This window comes from Varroa destructor, unplaced genomic scaffold, assembly GCF_002443255.2.
Source record: "Varroa destructor unplaced genomic scaffold, Vdes_3.0 BEIS01000003.1, whole genome shotgun sequence".
Lineage (NCBI taxonomy): Eukaryota > Metazoa > Arthropoda > Arachnida > Mesostigmata > Varroidae > Varroa > Varroa destructor.
In genome coordinates this window covers 48,601,841-48,624,600 of record NW_019211456.1, presented here as the reverse complement: position 1 = coordinate 48,624,600, position 22,760 = coordinate 48,601,841, and the positions used below count along the sequence as shown (strand labels likewise).

General features: G+C 38.8%; 1 protein-coding gene and 1 long non-coding RNA gene across 13 annotated transcripts; one reads left to right on the top strand and one right to left on the bottom strand.

Annotated features, from left to right (window-relative positions):
• Positions 1–701: 701 nt before the first annotated feature.
• Positions 702–11,860, bottom strand: LOC147757072 (uncharacterized). Of its 3 annotated transcripts, none has more exons than XR_015323883.1 (3): positions 11,723–11,860; positions 11,469–11,583; positions 702–992 (listed from the first exon to the last, which is right to left on the bottom strand). It is a non-coding gene; the product is annotated as an uncharacterized LOC147757072 (long non-coding RNA). The 3 variants fall into 3 exon arrangements; XR_015323884.1 differs by having other exon boundaries at positions 11,719–11,853; XR_015323885.1 differs by lacking the exons at positions 11,469–11,583; positions 11,723–11,860 and adding an exon at positions 1,551–2,333.
• On the top strand, positions 2,483–20,785 carry LOC111248368 (uncharacterized). 10 transcript variants are annotated; one of them, XM_086983853.1, is made up of 5 exons: positions 2,483–2,617; positions 2,755–3,027; positions 3,643–3,707; positions 17,308–17,548; positions 18,080–20,785. In XM_086983853.1, exons 3-5 carry the CDS (start codon positions 3,643–3,645, stop codon positions 19,370–19,372), a joined length of 1,599 nt encoding a protein of 532 aa, XP_086839979.1. In that variant the 5' UTR covers positions 2,483–2,617; positions 2,755–3,027; the 3' UTR covers positions 19,373–20,785. The 10 variants fall into 10 exon arrangements, with proteins under 10 accessions (XP_086839979.1, XP_086839977.1, XP_086839978.1 ...); XM_086983851.1 differs by having other exon boundaries at positions 2,497–2,628; XM_086983852.1 differs by lacking the exon at positions 2,483–2,617 and having other exon boundaries at positions 2,637–3,027.
• The last annotated feature ends 1,975 nt before the right edge of the window (positions 20,786–22,760 follow it).

Genomic DNA, 22,760 nt, shown 5'->3' with positions numbered 1-22,760 from the left:
AACACTTATTACAATATTGTTAATTAAGTACTGGCAGACAGTCGTACACGTAAGGTGATTCGCGCACGCAGAAGCAACACTACGAACAAAACGAAAACGATGGCATTAAAAAATTATCAGTCGTCCGTTCTGTACTTCTGGTGCCGTCCCATTCGTGACGTCCTGTTCCCCACTGGTCAGAAATAGAAAATACATGGATAACGATAAGTTGTGCATGCAGTTTATGCCAGTGACACAATACTTTATCACGGGGCACAATTAATGGCTGGAAAAGGGATGACGTGTATCAGTTAGTCTACCGAGCAGTTCGTGGGAAAGTGTCGCAGAGAATTGGCGACTTCCCAGATAGGTTGTATGCAATCGATCTTACTAGGCACCATGCACAGCAGTGACGATGGTAATGTAGTGGCCAGCGTTATTGTTGATTTGTGTGTGGCTTGGCAAAATCTAATGTAGACTATGTTAAACAAGCAGCTAAAAGTATTATTATGAAATTATATTATATATTATGAAAATAACAATGAGAACAGCATAAGAAATAAATACATAGATACTTACATGAGTACACACACATACACAGACATGCTGCATAGGCCATAAGAAAGTCTATTCAAAAACTCGGCTATGTATTCGTGTACCTTTCTGTATTCCTTGTGTAAGACATACTCGTCGAGACTGTAGCAAAATTAATTTAAGTAAAATTCAGTCTTCACTTAAATATTTTATTATTCGAGTCTTTTTTAAATACTCTTTTATGCAATGATAAAGCTAATCCAAAAGATTATTTCTTTACGTAGGCACACGACTCACATGCGTTCATGGCTAGATAAATACCAATGCTCGATAATGTGGAATTACACGATCATACCCAACTATAAATATCTAATCTACTGGCAGCGTTTATAACATTTTTTTCCTTTAGAAGCACTTGGGCCACCATTTTCGAGCTTTATTTGTCAGGTAACGTCGTATTAGTGTGTCAGGTATTTCACCTGCAAAAAAAAGATTAGATTGAGCCGATAACAGCTGTACTAGTGGAATTTATGGCCTCAATGAAAAATAAAGCCAAAATGCAAGTTCCTCGTTACGTTTGGGATTTCCACTAATCCGTAATGAATTGACCTGTCTCGTTCATATTTTCTATCAACTAGATTTTGAGCTAAAAGTTATTAGCAATCGATCCATGCATGTTCGTTGAGATTATTGGGCCGGTCAAACTGCTCGTTTTTCCAGAACCAGCATTCCCAGAGTCAGAGCAGACTACTATATATTGAACAATGTTGAAATTTCATTTTGAGATCCATCGCCAGTAAGGTGTTTTTATGTGTTATAAGTTAGTTCTCAGCGTCGTTATTCGGTAATCTAGACTCTAACACATTATTCATAGATATGTCTCTTAAAATATACCTTAAATGGACTAAGGGTTGATTTATTAATAATAATAAATAGCCTATAATAAAATAATAGCCTTTAGTTAATACTAACTATTTATATTAGATCGTTAATTATTCTATAGAGCATTTGAAAAGTACGTATTTATCTTTGCTAACCTATTGTATTGAGCTCGCTATGAAGAGAATCGAACACGCCGTAGCACCAAGCCAATGAACAGCGGTTACGCGGTATCTTCAAATGAATTAATTTCCTCTTTGCCCCTGCGATAGCCAGCTGGTGACGGCAAATGCATCTGTATTCCATTCATTAATTTTCAACAGGATGTGTTGTATCTATTAACGTGTTACATAATACCTCGACAAGACTAACAACTAGCGCCGATCATGTTTCATTTGAAATTAATCATGTGAACACCTTTGAACAAAAAACGGCTGAGCGACTAATGGTGTTTCTCATAAATGAGCGGTACCTGATTACATGCCAAATAACAATTTCTCTATTGTTTGTGGAAATTCGCACAAGCGTGCAGGTTCCGTTCGTGGAAAGAGTGCGCTTTCACACAGTACACATTGAAACTGTTCTACTGTCTTTCGTAGGCGGTTATTCTTACTGTTGTTGGTACTAAAAAACGATAAACCTCTGCGATGGTAAACCATTGTATTATTTTACTGGTAAAAGCATATTTTTTCAGTGTTCGTATGTATAACCCCATACGTCCTTATCGACTGATAGCCAGTCGTTAACATCTCAGTCGTTGTTGATTGCAGCGACGTAGTGTGTGTACAGGTCTGACAAGCGTGATTGTCACGCTTAGTCCGGACATTTTGTCAAATATCGCTCTTGTTGCTGTTGGACGCAGCAATAAATGCAGCACAGTATATATGATGGTGGCTGTGTGCATTTTAAATAAAGCTGCGCCGCCAATTGCTTGACCTATTATCTTATTGCTTGTACTGCTAGCTTCCGCACTTGGATTGGCGTTAGGTTACGTTGCCACAATGTCCGTCTGGCTGGCATGTAGAACCGTCAGTAGTATGAATGAACGAGTACCAATGACGCTTCAAATGTCCACCGAGATCCTACAAACGATACATTATCGCCACGGTGTCGACGTCATTGGAATCGACTCTGTATCGATCGGCCGGTAGATCAACTCACTAAATGATGATAAAAGAAAAATGACGCAGCTACTGCAGTTTGAGTGCATTGACAGCGATCGCATGTGCGAGTCCTGTTGGTATTAAGTAGTCTTCGGGTGATTGCATAGCGCCATAGTCAATCTCGATCAATTTAATGTCTCAAAGAATAATTTTAAATAATACTATGCAATGTTTCCAGACTTTTCTCGTTTCTTTTCAGTTATTCTTCTTCTTCACTTCATAGTACTTCTGCTATTAAGCATTCGTCTGTGCTAATTGTGTGATACAATTAGTAACACAGAGAAACAAGTAAGTCATATTAAGGAGTTCATCGTCTTAATTGCGGTGAATCATTCAACTACTTTAGCAATGACGGTTTGACATGGAAGATTCGCAGCTATTACCGCAGATACTACGGGTGAAAAGGCCCACCTATTTTCAATGATTTAGCAACAGAACTAGCAGATCAAGCAACGGGTCATTTTGTGTGCAGGTACGTACAAACAATTTTCGAACAATGGCTAGGATCCTATTTCTCACTATTGTTGCGACGGCACCAAACGATACCTTTAACGAAAGGGAACACAACACAGGAGCTCTGCTTCAGTAACATGGTTCGAAAACGAACCGTTTAGGTGCTTTGTTTTTTACTTTTTAGACGTTCTTTATTTGTGGTGAGTGATCAAACAACAGTTGTTCAGTCTTAACTCTCTTTAATAAATATATTGTCACTGAAAGATTTTGCATACGTTTTGTCGATTTTTGGGAAAATTCGGAATTCGTTTGTCAATATATATATATATATATATATATATATATATATATATATATATATATATGTTAACATAAGCTGTCTACACTTTGAAATAGGACAAAATTTTTCTTATAACAATCGGTTTGAAAAGAGGTGGATAAAATGAGGCAATAGGGGTACATATTGTTTCGAAGATTACATTGCAATATGCGCATATCCCGGATCAACTGGACGACCGCATTGACTGGTTTCTTTGCATACGTATAATATGTTGCAAGGCTGTTTGTTTGATATGCTGCAAACATTGAAGGTTCCAAAGATATTGATTAGAACATTGTTAATATTTTTTTGCAGATGAACTCAGAATACAAAAGAGAGGACCTCGAGGAGAAAAGGTGTTTTTACTGTCAAACAAGACGGTGAGGACCTCGTTGTTATTAAAAACCATTTCGATAGTTAGATATTCAATAACGCCGACCAGCAGTTCCACTTACGTGGAGAACAAGAGACCTCGTCGGGTTTTTTTTTCCATTGTCATACGACGGATTTCATTCTGAATGCTGAAGCTGCTTAACTTCTGTTCGGTTGGTAGGGTTAGTGAAACTCGTACGCATTTTTGCCATTAACTATAATTTATAAGGATATAGTTAGCTCCCGTTTTCCAATATTGTATTAATGATAATAATAGTAATATTTATATTACCAAAAACTACACATTAATCAAGAAAGTTGTGTATCGAAGTTGTGAACTGTGGTGCTCAAGATCAAGCTTTTTAAATAAAGTTCACGAATATTCTGTTCCCCGAAGTATTCAAAGCTTGTCCCGTAGCTGCTACATGTACTACCCGGATATTTTCGGCATTTAGATCAAACTCCTGTGTCTCAAAGTCAGTTTTCTCTCATAGTAAATGGTACTTCCATTATTGAGTAATAAAATAAGTAGAATTAGAATTATCTTGTTTGCTAGCTCTCTAACTTTTTAGCGTTAATTCAAACGAAATAGGCCCTCGCACATAGCGTAGTCTACTTTTAAAAATGTTATTTTCCTTTGCTTCGATATGCGAAACATAGTGGCTGTGGCATGTGGTCTTCGTACGTCTATTTATAGGGTACTCAATTTTTGCCTTCATCACTTTGTGTACTTCTATTATATATCATGTATCTGTCCTCAACCCTAGTATGGTATGGTGCCTTTTTATGTTTCCTAATGTCGATGGCTTTTCTTTTATCTCTCGTAGAGTAGCTTGGCTCGCGTTTTGTCATTGGACTAGGTCGATAACAATTATATTGCTAAACAAACCTTTTTGTTTCATATGTACTTGGCGTTCTGCTTATTTATTTTCTCGTATTGTTGCAAACGATTGAGCTCTCAATCTTAATAGTTAAACTAACAAAATCTAACAAAAAAACTGATGGATGTTAATGCCACAATGGACGGTTGTACATGTAACTACAGTTACACTAATCTAGCAATTGTCGGTCAAAAGGAGCAGGCTAATAGTCGGACCGCTGGTTTTTTTTTACCAAGACCAAGCATATAAACATAAAAAGAACGGTCTTCTCCATGACATTCGTTGCCCTTGTTACCTGTAGAATAGCACAGTGACCCCTCAGGTCGACGTTCGATAATGGCGCTGTTTAATATTCTTTCCTTTTTATTTGATTTTTTTCATATCGGTTATCAAAATCGGATAAATCTTGGTTCCTTTGACAGTCATTTGTACTGAGATCTTCAAGTTAGAGGACCCATTTTGTTAAGTTTTGTTAAATTTTGGTTGAAGTTATATATATATTTACCAACTAATAATAAATGGCATTCAGTGTTTCTATGCTTGATTGCATGAGAGCTGATGTATTCGCGTATTATACCCTGCAATACTCTATCGAAATCTGTACAAATATCTTTCTTACCGGGCGTACAGACTTTCGGTATTCGTCCATTTCCTTTAAAAGTAAAAGCGACCCCTTTAATTAAAATGTTCTCTGTTTCGCTCATAAACATAGACCGCGCATAAACATAGATGTCATACACTCTAAGCAACACAATTATAGAATTGTTCCCTTTTCTGTTATATATATTATTTCTATTATTATTACTATTATTTCCGGTTCTTTTATAGCTTCCTTCTCCCGTTCTAAATTGGATCTTAGCAACGGTCTATTGACTGACATGACGTTGTGCTTCAATACTCTATTTGTCTACGGTTGCCGTAGTCTAAACGACGTGCGTCGATTAAAGCAGGCAAAATCATTGTTCACTGATTGAAGTGAAAAGCAAATTATGTCATACTTTGACCCGTATTTAACAGTACATCTACGTGAGCGTTTCAGCACTGGATATAATGCACTACGAGCTTGCATGCTAAGACCGAATGGCAACTATGAAAACACCCTGTTTTTGAACTTCGTCGGCCAATCACATTTAGGAACCGGACAAAATTAAATAAACTAATTGGCTTTTTATTCCTCCCAAAAGCATGAAGTGCGACCAGTTTTTACAAAAAAGTATATCCACGTGCACACTGCACATCGACTGTGGCCTATGAAAACTGCAAGGGAACATTACCCTGGCGTTAGAAATCATCTAGGACTATTGTAATAGATGCCGTTAGGATAAGAAAGGTGAAAAAGCGATCGGCGATTCGCTTGTAATAGAGCTACATTATTCTACAAAAGACTGAGACAAATTTTCTAACTGGGTCGTCTGGCTTCAAAGTGGAAGTCCGAACAGAATTGCCGAGCAAAACGGTAAATGACTATTTAATTTAATTAGTTTTTTTTTTCTAAATAGTGATATATCAAAAAAGCAATTCAGGGTCGAACGGAAATTTTGATCAGCTTTACTTTTTTCCGAGACCGATTTTAAGTAACAGACATATTGTATTTATCTATGTTTCTCTCTCTACGTGTCCATATCCTCTGGGTTTGATTTGCTGCCATTATGCGGTGTTATGGCATTCATTACTAAAATTAGTGGTCTTCGGTTTTTTGTTTTGTTCTGCAGTTGACCCAAATGAGTATCGGCTGTATGGAGTGGTCACATCGGAGTAAAGGACTAATATAGCCTCCTTACAGGATGCAGGATAACGAGAATGTGTCTTTTAGTTGTACTTACGTACTCAATAGCTGACGACTATCGCTTTTTTTTTTAACACCAATAGCATACAACATGTGTGTTTAAATATTTCGTTCATATCTGGAGGTATTTCTCCCTATGCGGTAACAGTAGGGGCAAGCTGATAACTGCGATGTTAGTGCCCATCGGATGAAGCATCAGCCTTCTCTTTAATTTTACAACGTTCTTTTTTTTAGATTGAAATAAAACTTCGACAGTGGCCACTTGTTGGGTCACATTAAAAAGTAATAATAAGTTTACAGTAGCCATGGGCGGTGTGTAAATGGGCGACGTTCTGTGAAAGGTCCAAGAATTCAACAAGTAGCCTTTGTGGGGGCGGTGCATAGATTCAGTAAATACCCTCTCGTATCGAACGTATAAGGCAGAGATAGCAGAATGTAAAAAACGACAGAGGGTACTACCATTGCTGTAATAGTCCCTTCATATGCTAACTAAAATTAGATCGACATTTACATATCCATTGAACAGCACAGAACGAAATGTGGCCGAATGGGTTGTTTCGCTTATTCATTTATATATACATGTATATATAGGGAGAGAAAGAAAGAACCAGTGCAAATATTTACTCCTTACTGAATTGACTAGGAGAACTGCTGTATTTGGCTACAGTGTAAAGTATATATTACACATTAACTAATTTTCGACTACATACGGAAAAAGTAAATTAGTTGGTCGCCTGCTTCACTTTTTGTCAAAAATCTGTCTAAAGAGACTTTGTTACTCAGAATCTGATGCATCCAAAGCCAAACTTGTGTTATAAGTTTACCTGGATCCTTTACTGCTGTCTTGCTGCGTTAGAAAGGCCGAGTAGCTACGGTGCTTGCGGTACTATCTTATAAGGATCACAATGAGACACAACATGAATTTAAGAAAAACTTTTTATGCAGAAGCTGTTAATGTCAATGAGTTTTGCAAGTGGGTCATATACCAGATACAAAAATCACTGAGTCAGTTCCGTAGCGGTTTGATCCTACCTCCAATAAAATATGTCTTCATTAGCAGGTAGTTGTGCTTTTACATATCAGGTGTATTTTACATGTTCTTTTCCATTTGAACTCACTGCTACCTTATATAAGTAGCACGGATTAAAATTAATTACCAACTAAGCTATTTATTCACAAGACATATTGTGAAAGGGAACACAGAGGAGCCGGAGACGATCGATATTGTTTAATCATCTATCGAAATCAGTTTAGCCCTGTGTCACCGATTCCATCTATTCCCTGTGTTGTACTTAGAGCTATGATAATATTTAGGCTGCTGCATTTTACCCACTCTTTTTTTCCTGCGAGCATAGGTACGCCTTTATTTAACAACTCAGTCAGTCAATGAGTAGACAAAAGGAAAGAGGCTAACCATAATACCAACGACAATATTATTGCGACGACAATTTCAGCAAGTCCACTTTTACGGCCATTAAAAATCATTCCAATCTTGAATGATGTAACTCCAACATCACCTATCATGATAGCTGTTCTTATTGTTACAACTACCATCGACCTCCAATGTCAAGCTGCTAAGTAACTATAAACCAGAGGCAGACTCAAAAACAACGGGCGGGCCATCTACCTTAATAGTTATCACACTTCCTATTCAAATTCAACGACGTCACAAGTCGCTTTTTTTCATTATTCGCGCCCGCTTTAGACTAGCCACATCGCGCTCCTCAGCGACCTAAATAAACGCAACTGAAGAATCGTTGTCGGCTCTAGCGACGGTGTCCGTAATGTTGACATACAGCGACTGACCCGTGCGGAAGACAGTAATCACTATCATCATCATCCCCTATCATCATTACCACACCAAGAGCATTACTGTTTTCGTTTCGCGCGCAATCAGCCGAGTATCTATCTGGCTACTGCTACCTACTCTATCTGAGTACTAACCGAAGTGGTAGTAATAATGGTGATCGAATAATGCTGAAGGATACAGGTGTCCCTGCTAGTGCCACTGTCACCTTTCTACTTTACCCGGTGTGGGGGCAATTATAAAAGCAACAATGTTAGTAACAACAACAACAACTGCAGCATGGCCGTCTGCGTAAGGCAGTGCGACGAAATGCGATAAGGGACCATCTGCCTTTTCGGTTGACAATGATCGGACCATGGTTTGAGAAAGACGCGCTCGCACGAGAACAGAGCCGACGTTATCGTCGTTGGATTGTTCCGTCTGTAAATAGGGTCGAATCTTTTTTCAGCACTTAATCACAGCGGGCAGATGGTTAACTTTTACTCGTAACAGTGACAGCTCCACCGTTTCTGTAGCAAACTATAACACGATTATCACCGAGGTGAATGATTTTTTAAGGGAAGGAAATAAGTCAAAGGCGGCATAAGGAAAAGGCTACATCCGTCTGTTCTCACACAAGTGAACACATTTCCACTGCACAATTGACTGAAATATTTAGTAAGCGATTAATTTTTAGCAATGCCATTTATAATTAAAGCTCATATCATCTCACTGCCTACACAATCATAACTGGCATAGTTAGTTATATAGACAGTTAGTTGGTAACCTCTGAATTTCGAGTAATAACTGTCAAACAGATGGCGTCTATTTGAACTGGAATAGAAGGAGAGTTTGGTCTTCGGTATTCTCTGAAATATTTTTGACACTTTTTTTAAATAAAAAAAACTGTTTTCGAACATTTTGGAAAAACGAAACCTATCGGAGGATCGTTTCAATTAGCAGTAAGTGCCCAAGTTGCAGCTTTGTTGCCGAAACTGATGAGTTTTTGTGTAAGCTGGCCAAAAGTCTTTCTGAAGCTGTTTAAAGAAGGCAGCACCTCTTTATACCAATACCCCCACTACAATTTGCCTAAATTTTATATTTGTTTATTTCGTCAAAGACCCATGAGTGCGACTTGGACTCAAAATATACAACAATTTTTTTTTTTATGAGAATACCCCGTGCACGTGAGCTGTTGGGCTGTTATCGTCACATTAAGTGCCGCACGGACGCACCAGCATTAGCCATGGATGCCAGAAGGAACATTCAGGATGAAGTGGTTTTTGGTGCCATGAAATACCTGTTTACGTCAACCACGTTAGTCTGGTTTAATAGTTAAATCTTAAATAAATAAAGCCGTTTCGATTGCTTATATTAGAAGCTCGCGGAGGATTTTAATCTGATCGCAATCATCGTGCTGCATTTACGTGTAAAAGCCTTATCTAAGCGACTGGTAGAACTCGGGTGGAAACCTCTACGAAACACGGCCTATTTCTAGTTTTCAAAAGCGCAAGGCCGTCGACCGTAACGAATCTGATGGAGGAGCCACGGGAATTTACTCCCTACTGCATGTAAGACAGGAAGGACTACTAACAAATTAAAGATGCATGAAAATGTTTTTTTCGGTTCAGTGTTTTTTAGCGCTTACAGTCAGATTCACATATTTTAGACATATGTATTATGCTCTACCCGATAGAATCGCTGCAAAATTTGAGAGGAAGTTCATTTTTATATTAACATTATATCGCATAAAGACAATGCTTCATAATTGGTAACACATCGGGCTAATGCCAGTCGTCCCTAAGTAACCGTACTGTCGTTGTCAAAGTGCTATTGGATCTAACAGCTTATTATCTAAACTTGTTACCAAATATATCTTACATACTTGGTTTTTTCCCGTGATCAATGATCGAGAAGTTTGCTTGTAATCGACAACTATTGATTTTCATAGGGAAATATACACTGGCACAGGCGTAGCACACTGCAAGACACTGTTTATTCTCGGTCGTATGTCTTAGTCTGATTTACGTGAACAAATGCAGATACATCTTCCGCGCAAACATTAACGCGTCATCTGGCAAGATTTGCATATGCTCGGTCTTTTTGTTGTTTAAATCTTGATTTTGTCGAAAAATCGTAGGATTTCCTCATCAAAGAGACACACTAGCTCAGTTGCTTGCAGCTTACCCAGTTTCGATGCGGAACAGAGGATATGCACTGCTGCTTATGAAGATGCTTACCGAGCCAACGATACGATCAATTATATGAGCTACTATAACTCTCATGCTTCGGTAAGGATTCCCTGACTCTGCTCAGTGTGTTATCTATCATATTCTCATTCGTTGAGTGTATGGAATCATGTGCTAACTATAATTGTTGTTCAGCACGCTTCAGATGTGTGAATCTCCCCTTTTGCTTCTCTTAATACCCACGAAGAAATGCATATGGCATGTATATATATTTCCAAGTCGCAAACAGAAAAAGAAAAATTCTATCCCTAAGGATGGCGCAGCTTGTATTATATCAAAAGGAACTGCACTATCGATGATGACCCATTAGGTTTTTGTGCTTTGTGTTTTTGCTAATATGCATTACCGTAGTTGATCAGATCTGTGTCCCATCTATCCTAAATTTTTCAAATACGGGTGGCCAAGCAGAGCCTAAGATTGTTGTTTACATTAGAAATAATCGCTTAGGATTGGTTATCTATCGCTTAAAGCGAAAGCCCCGTGTTAAGAGACACATTGGTCTAGACTCCAAGCCTCTTACGCTGCTTCCATGCGTGATTGCTTAAATTAATCCCTTCACAATAATTTCCCACAAGACTATACAACATTAAACAAGTTTATTTCATAAAAAAAAACGCGTGAGATGTATTTTGTGTGTAACGAAGATTTAGCTAGTCTATAGAATTATGTTATATCTAGAACATCTAGATATCTTAGTTAGACTGCTTACTCCGATCGATCTACTACTAAACATTAAACAATGGCTTTATTCTCCACCTAGCAGCTTTGCTATAGACTACTAAATATTTCAAAATATATATGTTTATTGATTGTCTCAAAAAAAGACGTGATTAGTTTAACAGTCTTAGCAATTCGAATACCCCAGCATTTAATTATATTTTTCATCTTTTTCTTCTAATATTTTGACTAGGACTAGTCCTCCATTCGATTGCTCTCTGTGAGGCTGGCCTGCCTCAACAACCTGGTGGGGGCAGTCATTTTAAGTTTTGTCAACAGACCTATGTGACAGCAAAGAAGCAACGAGTGTTTTGTAAACATTGATTCTTATTTATCTGAAAATGTTCTACCTGACCTGATGAGACCTCATTCATGTATATGATATGTGCTTCCTGGGTGACAGCACGCGTGTCGCTCTCAGAGACAGTAATCGTTGTTAAACCTGCGTTACACGTTAAAGTGGCCCTGTAATAAAACGACGTAGTAGTTTCGTTGTACCAAACACCTCTATTATGAAATGGCTCGTTGCGCGATTGTTGTTCCTAGTAAATAATAGCGATACAAAGCCGTAATTAAATAAAATGTGGTTTAATACTTAACCTACTCGACGATGTACTCTCTATAATTGGAGGAAGTCACCGGCCTTCGATTGATCGTTTCACGAATCCCGCCTGTATAGTTCATGCGATGTTCTAGTTAAGCCAATATTGTGGGATGTTGGTTTTTCCTTTTTGCTCGCTTGCACAGCACAAGTGGCCGGCTTCTGCTGGAGAGGGCAGCTGCTTCTCCGGGGCTTTGTCCACGTTGTACGGCGAACGAACAATATCAGTGGGAAACGTGTGGAATGGGTTTCTGCTTAACCCCAGTGTCCCCTTTCAACGTTGCTCACTGGTTGACGCTGCCTGATAAAAGGGCCACGCCACCTCGCGGATGCTGTGGTCTGTCCCCAGTGTCGTATACGTTCTCTACGTTAGCCAATGTGCTTGTCTACATGGTTGTGTTTTGTGCATCTGTTAGCGTTAACAGTCGTACGTCTTCGTGCGCTTAACGTTATTGTGGCTGTTAATCGTCGGATGTTTCGGTGGAGGTTTGATGTTATTCGAAGGAAATAATTATTACTTGAGAGAATAATTATGGTTATTAGATTATGAATTGTCTGTGTCTGCATAATACGAGCGTTATTCTTAGAAATTACAATTTTGAATATAGTCGCTGAATATTACATCACTGTCAACACCATCGTTTAACCGCAGCACGAACGTTACTATAAAGGTAAGAAGTGTCCACGTACAGGAGATGAAGAACGACAAAGTCGCATTTATACTGATAGAAAAAGTATGATACCATACACCGCAACTACATATTATAAACTGTTTGGGAACCAAAAATTATTTTCGGGCTGGTCTCTTTTAGTCAGTATGTTACCACTCTATCTAAAGACACCGACAACACTCTAGCGTCCATCCACGTGCAATACTACTACTACTATAAGTATCTTTTTTTTAAAGATAGATATACAGAATACGCGAGGGCCAATGATAGTTTTATCTAGCACAGTGGATTCAGAGCAACCCGAGCCCGAACCTAGAGACTGTAACCCCATTAAATGAGGTATTCAAGAACTTAGTTTCGATTTAATCTTGTTGTTGGGAAGCGTTTTATAAGAGTTGATTGGAAGAGTACGATTCATAAGAGTACTTCTTAATCGTATCTGGAATCGGAGGTATCGTTTAAGGGTCGCCTCCTCGTTGTATCTGATCGAAATTGTAGACCGAAAATTGAGAACCGTGTTTGAATTCTACGGAGTTCGACTGGATTGTAATTGATGTTTCGAATGATGTAGATTTTAAGGTATATATCCGAAATAAAGCGACCCGAATTCAGACCCATCATCTAGCTGGATTTGCGGCGGCTCCTTGTTTCGAATTTGCAAATTCATGACCGTAGTAGTAAACCTAAGAGTAGACCAAAACTGTGAGTTTTTAGAGCGGATGATTTTGGCACGAAGCCGTATTTGAAACGAACTGGTTAACGAATGGATACGAAATAGCATGCGTCTTAAAATAACCCGGGTTAAGTTTTTCCTTAGATTCCTTCCAGATTAGAGAACCCAGCCCTACAACACAGCGTACATGCTGACCACTCTGAAGTGACCGATAGACTAAAGGTATTCTCTGGGAATGATCATTTGCTGAAAATATGGTTTTATTTGTAAGCCACAATATTTTCAAAGCAATATCTTGCTAACGTCCTGGGTGCTAGAGAACACGGCAATTTTCGTGACGCATTTTCGTCATAGGTCGCGGGTATTCTCATGTCGCGTTATATATATCATAGGCTTATTCATATGTACGTAGAGCTAAAACTTGCTTCTAACCTTGTCAGAGCTACCAACGGCCCAAAAAAATGGTCTAGAAGTTTTGTGATTCTGCGTGATTTGACGAATACCACGTAGCAAATATCGCCCATGGCATATAGGCGACATATTCAAACGCAGCGTACATATATTCTGTAAAAGGAAAAGCACCGATTGCTATGTGTTAGAATATTTTTGCTAAAAATTTTCAAATGAATAGAAGCTTCGACATCTGAATACATAAACGTACGTTGTGCGGCAGTTTTTTAACATCGTCACTAAACAAAATAGATTTAATGTTTATAAAAGCCGATATCTCCTTTATTATTTTATTATCTCACTTGGATGGCCATTTTCACCTTCTGACCGCGTTTGTGGGAGAAATTGTCCCTTTTCGACGCTTTCCATTTTGACTTCCCCAAACTAACTCATAAAAGAGCAGTATACGTTGGCATCTAGTGAGGCATCTCACATGACTTCAATTGATTTATAATTTTTCGATATGAGCTAGCAATCTTCTTTTTTGTGTCAATTTCTTCTTCTCGGCGAAAAGCTCTACGGAAGTCAGTTTTCCAGAGGGCAAGAGAGTGCCGTAACGCTGTGGCACCCCTCTGTGCGTTCAGTGAGTCTATTTGCTTTTATTTTGTTAGCTATAATGCCTGAAGGGACTGCAATGGGCAAGTATCCAGGGGTCCATATAATAATAATAATAATAGGGCTAGAAAAACGTTGTCCCGTATTGAACTTTACCTCTTACGCCTGCGGCCGGCAGGCTGTTCAATTATTAGAAGGTAATGTACAATTTACATTTGTGCTATGCGCTGACCAAATTGATTAAATGTCTTTGACGTTTCAGTCAAGCATCTAATCATAAAGCCGGACTGTTGTATACCATCAGCATTTGTTGGTTTTGGGTTTTGCCCAGTTCTGGGTCATGTCCTTCTGTACATTCTGTGAGCCCCAATGGGCGTCGTAACAAACGAAACCTGGATTTGATTCATATCTTCTAGAAAGAATTTCTTTCTCTGAATGTTTCCTAACTCTTAGCACGACAGAAAGATATGCGTATTAAAAGCTCGAGAACCAAAGAAACCTTTTAACAATATATAATGCTCATGTGTGGTAACTATCTTTTGTTTTCCAACGTAACTTTCAGAAATCGGCTCGAATTTATAGATACGGCCTACGTTTCGTTAAGAACAATGTTAATTTTTCAGTCGTAACTTTGCTCATCACTTTCAAATGTGTTAATAATTTGGGTGCGAACTTTTTCTTTAGTTCGACAATTACAATTTTTGTTTGTTCACCTGCTAATGCTGCTTGGGCGTTAAAAATCTCTAGAGTCTAGATGTAGAATGGGCTAATTGAAGACCACCTCGGTTGTACCATGCATGGCCTTCCTTTGGTATCTTCATATTTAAAAACTGTTAGTAATTTCAATGCAATTATACTTGCATAACTGGGCTAATAACTATCCTTAGGACGAAGCATTAGCTGACAGAGCTGGCGCATACAGTCATTGTCCATTACAAGTCGTCTGAGTAGGCGTAATTAATGCTAATCATCATGCAAGTATGTCGCCTACGCGGCCAGTATCGGTAAAATCAACTGAGATCATGGGTCCGTTAATCCATTCGGGAGATCGATTTCCCACTGTTGCTCAATGCCATACTTAATGCATTGGATACATCGAATTCCCATTTGTTAGCAGCCCGCTCGGTTTACTACATTTTTTTGTTTGCTTGTTTCGGTTGGGATATTTTCAGATAGTGTTTTAGTAACGAACTTTAACAGTAACAAAAGTAAAAATAGCTCCATTATGAAAAAAATCGTTTTAATGATACCAGCCATAGCTAGCCCTTATAATATAAAATTATCGCATAGTTGAAATAATGGACTAATCCCAAGGAGCCGGACGGGCGGCTGTGCAATGGACAAGTTAGTAACGGACCAAGACAACACAATGGCAGTGTAACGGAAAAAAAAAGCAGGACAAACGAAAAAGACGTTAGTCGTCGTTAAGCAGAAGGAGCAAGCTCTTAGAATAGACTTTTCCGCCGTACCCCATAGACGTAGGCGCAGAAAGGGCCGCATGTCGAACCAGCAACAAAGGATTTGATGACGACCATTGTGATGGTGACAAAGTGGACTAGAACCGAAGACAAGGGACAGCTGAGAGCAATCTCACGCAGCGTGGGCAATGCCATCGACGCGTTGTCTGGTTTGAAGTTAGTTTTCACGGGTGACATGTTGTAAACAATCGATGTGGTTGTTATTATTGCTATTTTTACGGATACCCGCTAAGGCTAAGTGCTTGTCTGCATACTGCATTTCGATAATGCGAGCACACGCATTTTTACGCCCTGGCGTAAAGTCGAAGGAGAATCAATGAACCGTATAAATTAATGCTAGTTAATGGCTGTAGTTAGGATCGAATGGCGCAATTTAAAATGCCTGCATTATAATATTGGATTTGTTGTGTCATTTCCTTATCAGCCCTTCATTATATTTCTTGCACGGCTGCTTTTACAAAAAAAATATTTCTTCACTGATTTTCGATAGAGGAATATTGTCAGAAATATCCATTTTTTAACCTTAAGCCATATAGATTTAATCATTGCATTGTTTGAATAGAAAATTTGAAAACTACTGTTTTCAAATCAATACCTGGTTGCTTGATGGAAAACCATCAACATCATCTTGTGATGAGGGCAAGCCGTGCTTCATTTTGGCTAACGTAAGTCGAAGTACTGTGCGTTAGGTATAACTAATCGAATACCGTAACTGCTTTGCTGAGTTTAGAGTATATTACTACATATGAAATAACTAGAGCCAAAGGAAAAGCTAAACTTGAATGCGCTGTGGAACAGATACGCTTAAGACCCAGGACTGTTTGGGCGACGGCATCCTCCCAACATTCTACGTCTAATTGTTATAATTGTATGCTAAACGTATGCATACTAAACTTGATAAGCGCAAGAATTTTAACGCAGAAAAAAATGAAAATATTCGATAAAAGTATATTCGTCAGAGGTCGGTGATGAAAATAACCCGTATAACTTTCATGCAGCTAGAAACACATATTGAGCTTTTATTTAATCCTGCGTTGTATATGTTTTACTAATACAACTATGTACATAATCGTATAAATAGTTCTGTTGCAAATGAATCTATAATTTGTACACTTAAATCAATGGGACAATTTAATAGAAGTTGCACGGGGTGCGTTATAATAATAAAAGCTTCCTGTATGTAACATGTAACGTACAGTATGCTAAAAAGGTGCGATATGGATTAACTTAAAAAAATCGTGTTTCAAATAGCTATTATATAACGAATGTTGCTTACAAATTATAGCTTTATTTATCGGCTGTCGATAGCACATCGTAGAAGTCCCCAGCTCTACCAGTCAGTTGTAGTGTCAAAGAATGTCGGACATTCGTTCATTCCCAAAGCGAACTAACAATTCTGCGCATATTTATTTCGAAGCACTAAAACAGTACGACAGGCCAAAATAATGGTGATAAGAAGAAACGACTTTTGTCATCGTCATCGAGATTTTTGAAAATGCACACATATGTAAACGGGGTAATAAAATGCGTTAAATTATAGTTCTATTAATCATTGGACGTTCTACGTGGACAAAGTAGTTCAACCTGAGTACACACTTACTCTACTTATGGTCCGCTCATTTGCCAGAAAATAAGCACCTCGTTGTTCTCAAGGCACAAAGCTCGTCAAGCTCTCCACGGGCAGAAACCGAGAAAGCCTTTCAACACGTTTCACTTGACCGAGGTCATGCTAACGACTATTGATTTGTTCCTATATTACAGAATGCTGTTGCTCCGTGTCCCCACCAGGTCAACATATTGGGTAACTTTGGTGCTGCTCGTGGCTATCGCTGTCTATCTTCAATCAGGACAAGCAGATGTTTCTCACATCCAACACAAAATTCGGTTAAAAAAATTGGCGAAATTGGCGCTAGCTGCTAAATTTATTACGCACACTATTATACCTATTCCAATTCCTCTTCCGATTATCAAGCGTCATAAACATAAACAGGAGCAATATAAGGTAAACGAACACAATATTATTTATTATATACTTACACAATATTATTATACTTATATATATTTTTATACAATGCTAGATTTAGCTGAACCTCTCTCGGAGGTTGTTGACAGGCGGTTTTCTGAGCTCTTTTTTACGAAGTTATCTCAGTAGAACGATTATTAGCAGATCTGTCACGCACTGGCTAAACATTGATTGAAGATTTAGTTGATTCTGCTCTGCAAGCTTCAAGCATGACGAATGCAGTTGCCAGATGAGTGATGATTGGTTTTTTTCAGTTCTTTTTAGATGAAGATCCGAATTAGATTAAACGAAGGGCTAGCTTGATGTGTGACTTTGGGTTGTGTTCTCAAGAGAAAGGACCATTTTTATATTAGATACTTTAATTGAAACATTTCTCGTTTTTCTATTGCAACCTGTATTGAGCATTAACAAGATACTTTTTTTGTATTACGATAATAACATTTCCTCGCGTATTGGCGAGCTGAAATTATCCGTTACATGACATTCTCATGCTTTCGTTTCATATCGCAGGCTACAGAGTTAGAGGCCGTTCCGTGGAAGGGCGACTGGAATTACGGTGAAGGTAGGGGTGGTCCTGGAGGATGGGAACTCGGAGACGCGGGAGTGGTAGGTGGTTGGGAAGGAAGACAAATTAGGGCGGAATGGAACCACGGTGGCTTTGGAAGATGGAGTCCTTATATAGATGGACACCTCAAAAAGGTCGAAATAAAAGAAGCTGCGCCGTTCCAAGCAGGTCATGCAGGCGGGCATAAAGTAACTGTGAAACAAATCGTACACAACGCTGGTGGTAATAACTGGATAACTGATGGCGGTCACATGGCGTCTGTAGGATACGATAGCTATAATCCACGCCAGATTGAAGTGCAGGAGGAAATTTTACCTGCCTTAAAGGTAGCCGGATTTGTAAAGGGATCTGATGGAGAGTTGACTAAGGTGGTGGAAAATGATGCTCAAACCAATGACGGATGGGCAGGTTTCCAAGGAAGTTGGCCGTCTCAAGGCCGAGAAGTTTCTGGAGCAAGATTGCAAATCCATGGATGGCGTTCGAAAATGAAGAGTGAAGAGCTCAAGACTACTCAAACTGCAGAGGTATTAGAAACGAAAGAAGTAGGCTACGCGAAGATTATGCATGCCAGTCCATTCGACGTTGAAAGTGCTAAACTTGGAGGATTTGATGTAAGTGACGTTCCAGTGCAGGCCATGCGGGCTCCACCTGTTAAAACTTCAGCGGAAATAATGCCTTGGCCAACTAAGGTCGTCTCTTCACATATGGAAACAGATTATGCTAATAATAAGGCTTATAGTTCTAGTGATCACGAAGCAACCGATGATACTCACCTTGAAGCCGCTGTGGATCATTTAAATCTTGGAGATGCGCACATACTCTCATTGAGAAATCACCTCAACACCGAGCCGTCTGATTTGCACCGGAATTACGGAATTCATCAGAATCTCCACCCGACAGAGGTTGCACATCATAAAAGTAGTGCTCACAATGAAAATTCTTACAACGAGGCCTTCATTAAAGACGACGAAAAGGGGCATCAGGACGGTGATGACAGTCACCTCCACATTGGTTTCATAGCGGGAATTCCCTATACTGAACCAAAAACCCTACATCGTCCACAGGCTACAGGACACGGTGTAACTATGCAAACTAATGACTGGAATCCTACCGCCTTAAGTCAAGACAGCAAACGGCAAATATCAATAGAACATGACAATAATAAGAATGATTACCGTAAAGACACTGAGGATGAAGGAAAGCAGGAAGATGCTGAAAAATGGCTGGATGCCCATTGACGCTGACGCCGAAGCCGCTAACTGAGTGAGCATTTCTGCTCAAAACTTGCTTCTGCTAATTCAAACTGATTGCAGCGTATCTACAGCTGTTGAATCTCATGGCATTTTGCACTGCAATTGGAGGAACCCAAGTCAGTTCCTCTAATTAAGACATTCGTCATAAGCTGACTAGTGTTTTTGAGTATTTTGTGTATATTAGCATGTGCGGTAGTATTTTATGACTGTTGCTAGAATAACGCGGCATCTATGGAGGGACTTTTGCAAGTCATTACTGCTCATTGAAACAACAAATAGTCAAGTTTTGACATGAAATAATAACACTAGTTAATTCTGCGCCAAAAATTTAAGGCAATTAAAATTCGGGATGAAGCTGCAGCGAAAAGAGTATAGGTGGTCTGGGTAGTTGCAGTTGCATTATACAATAGAAATATACTGGACCTTGGCTTGTAGGCAATGACTAGCTTAACGATAATCTACTGTATGAAGTCTCTCGAATTTACAATTGATCACCCAGTCAGCTAAAACAAGCAACTGATATCGATATCGCGAATCGTCGAAGAATAACCGCTCATAAACACCTATTGACAGCTAACACCTAAATGCTGTTCGTGCATCGTAGGGTTGTGAGCGGATCCCTGTGTATCGAATGCGTCTGTTTCCGTTGCTCCCATGAAATCACCGTAGTACATGAATGGAACAAAATTTCATATTGTCTTTGCCACTATTTCACTATTTCAGGATCACGATCACAGGAAGTATGTAGTCGATCTCTGCATATTGGGCTCTTCAGTAATTGGTTTATAATAATGCATTTAAGCTCCGAGCGTGACCCAAACGACCCTCGCAAAGATAATACTTCATAATCGTGTTATGGCATATCGGTATTACGCACTCTATTGGCAAAGAAAAGCAATCAGAAAGGAGCGGAAATCTGGAGATTGCCGCTCCTTTTTAACTCTATCTGTAGGAGACATTGTGTGTAACTGGAGCGTATGTTCCGCGTAATACTATGCTGACAGCGAAAGTGACGGTACTTTTCCCTTAAGTTACTTTACGGCCCCTTGAACCCTGAAATGGTTGACAAACTTTAAGAAAACTTTTTGTCATAAAGAATCATTTCCTTCTCACGGACCTTCTGTTTGCTTTTCGGCACAAGAAGCACGATCGTTGTAAGATCGATATAACGTATCAGAAGAACATAGAATCACTTGTCGTATGCACCATATTTCATTTCAGGTGTTATAATGTTCGTATGTGGAAAATCTTTTCTATCGATACCTTCACGAATAATAATACATCGAGTGGTCAATTTTCGTTATGAAGTACGATGCTAAGCTAATCCGTTCTTGTTGACCAAGCTGGCAGGATTATCAATAAAATCAATGAAAAATGTAATTCGTGTGTTAAATAAAATGCGTATTTACTTATATAGAATGTTTAATATAGGAACAAGTAGTGAAGAGAGAGAACGAGAGAGAAAGAGACCGACACTTAACTTAACTACTAAGTGTATAATAATTTTTATAGAAAACTGAATTAATGTCAATAAGTACACGCCTTTGAGATGAGAACCAACCCTTTTAACGCGGTGTACGTGTTCAACAGTCTCGAAGTATTAAAAAACTACTTATTCAGTTCACCGAAATAGCGAATCGTCTCTTAATGTTATAAATACAATGTCCTGATGGCCAGTATTTGATGTATTCATTGGCGAGCATACGTTGTTAACCCATATTTTCAGTAAGCTGACGAGCATGCAATATGTCTTTCCTGCGCAGACTGTGTAGACACCCTTTAGCCTCGAAAGATCCTCACATCTTTAAGCATAACATTTAAACGGAATGAATGCGTTATTTAATTCTGTAACGAGAGGGGAAATAGGTTTATAGTGGGACAAAAATAGACCAAATTGTCTTGAGTTGTAAAAAAAAGAATAAGTTCACAACCGAATTAGAAACTCATCCTACCATGAACAAACTGAAAATGTTGCTTCTTTAAAGTATACGGTAGTCTCACTCTCGAATGCAAACGTTTTTTTTTTTTCTCTTTGCAATCCACAACTGTAATAAGGTATGCTTTGTTTTATTTAATGACCATGCTAGAAGGATACACTAATGATGATTTTATTATCAGTATGTCTGAACTATACGAAACTGCCCTGCTATCTAAAAAGGGTGCGGATGCGTGCCTTATTGCCCTCATGTATTATTCACCACGTCTCTATTATCTCGCCTAGGTACTTGAATCCATGCTTTTTTGCTACTCATTATCCTCGGCAGCAGAAAATAAAATCATTTTCATGTCAATTTCAACGTCGAAGAAGTTGTCGCTGCACATCATTAGAATCTGCACTTCGTCATCATATAAATTAATATTTCTTGGCTATTTATTATATGTACATATCTATACTCAAATTAATTAAGACAGTTGGTCTTTTCTTCTATCTTATAACATCGCCACCTTAATGTAAACTTTACTGTTTATTAATTTATTTTCCTGTTATTTTCATCTTATTTCACACACGCCCGCCATTGCAATAGGAATAGTTGTCATTGTAATAACTGTACATTTATAAATACTCGACATCTAGGGCGTGTATGTGTATGTGTATGTGAGTATGTGCATGTGTCTGTGTGTGTGTGTGTGTGTGTGTGTGTGTGTGTGTGTGTGTGTGTGTGTGTGTGTGTGTGTGTGTGTGTGTGTGTGCGTGCGCGTGTGCGTGTGTGGGTGGGTGGGTGGGTGGGTGTGTGTGTGTGTTCGCGTGTGTGTGTTTATAGAAGTTTATCTATCTCAACGTGTCTTCAATTCCCCTGCGCGTACGAGTAGTGGACCATGTAGATGTATCATATATTTATATATAATTATATAATAATGATGAACAAAACTAGCGTCTTATGCTTAATGTTGGTTTTCTTTTCTATGTACGATCGAATCGTTTCGACAGATCAAGCAAAATACATCTAGCCTGTGTGCATTTGTTTGGATTGAAATATTTGCCGTATATAGTATCATTACCATAATATTATACTGAGTAGAATCGAATATAATTAATTATCTTTTTCTTTCGTTTTTTTTCACTTTCGAGGCGTTTCTATTCGACCGCAGAGGGCAGTGCGTCCCGAAATGGTGACCTCATCCACGGTAACGACAAGCGGGTGCAGCAAATACTCTCTCGACTTATCTAGCGCCATGTTTATCTTGTTCGTACAATTGTCGCCATCAGCATTATAAGAACAGCGTCATCACTGCAACTCTTTAATATACCGCATTATACAATATAAACTAATTCTACCGCATGTACCGCGTCGCATTCATTGCACCCGATACACTTCATAGCGTCCCGTAGAGATCTGTCATCTCTAGAAGAGGGGGCCAAGGAGCGCGGAAG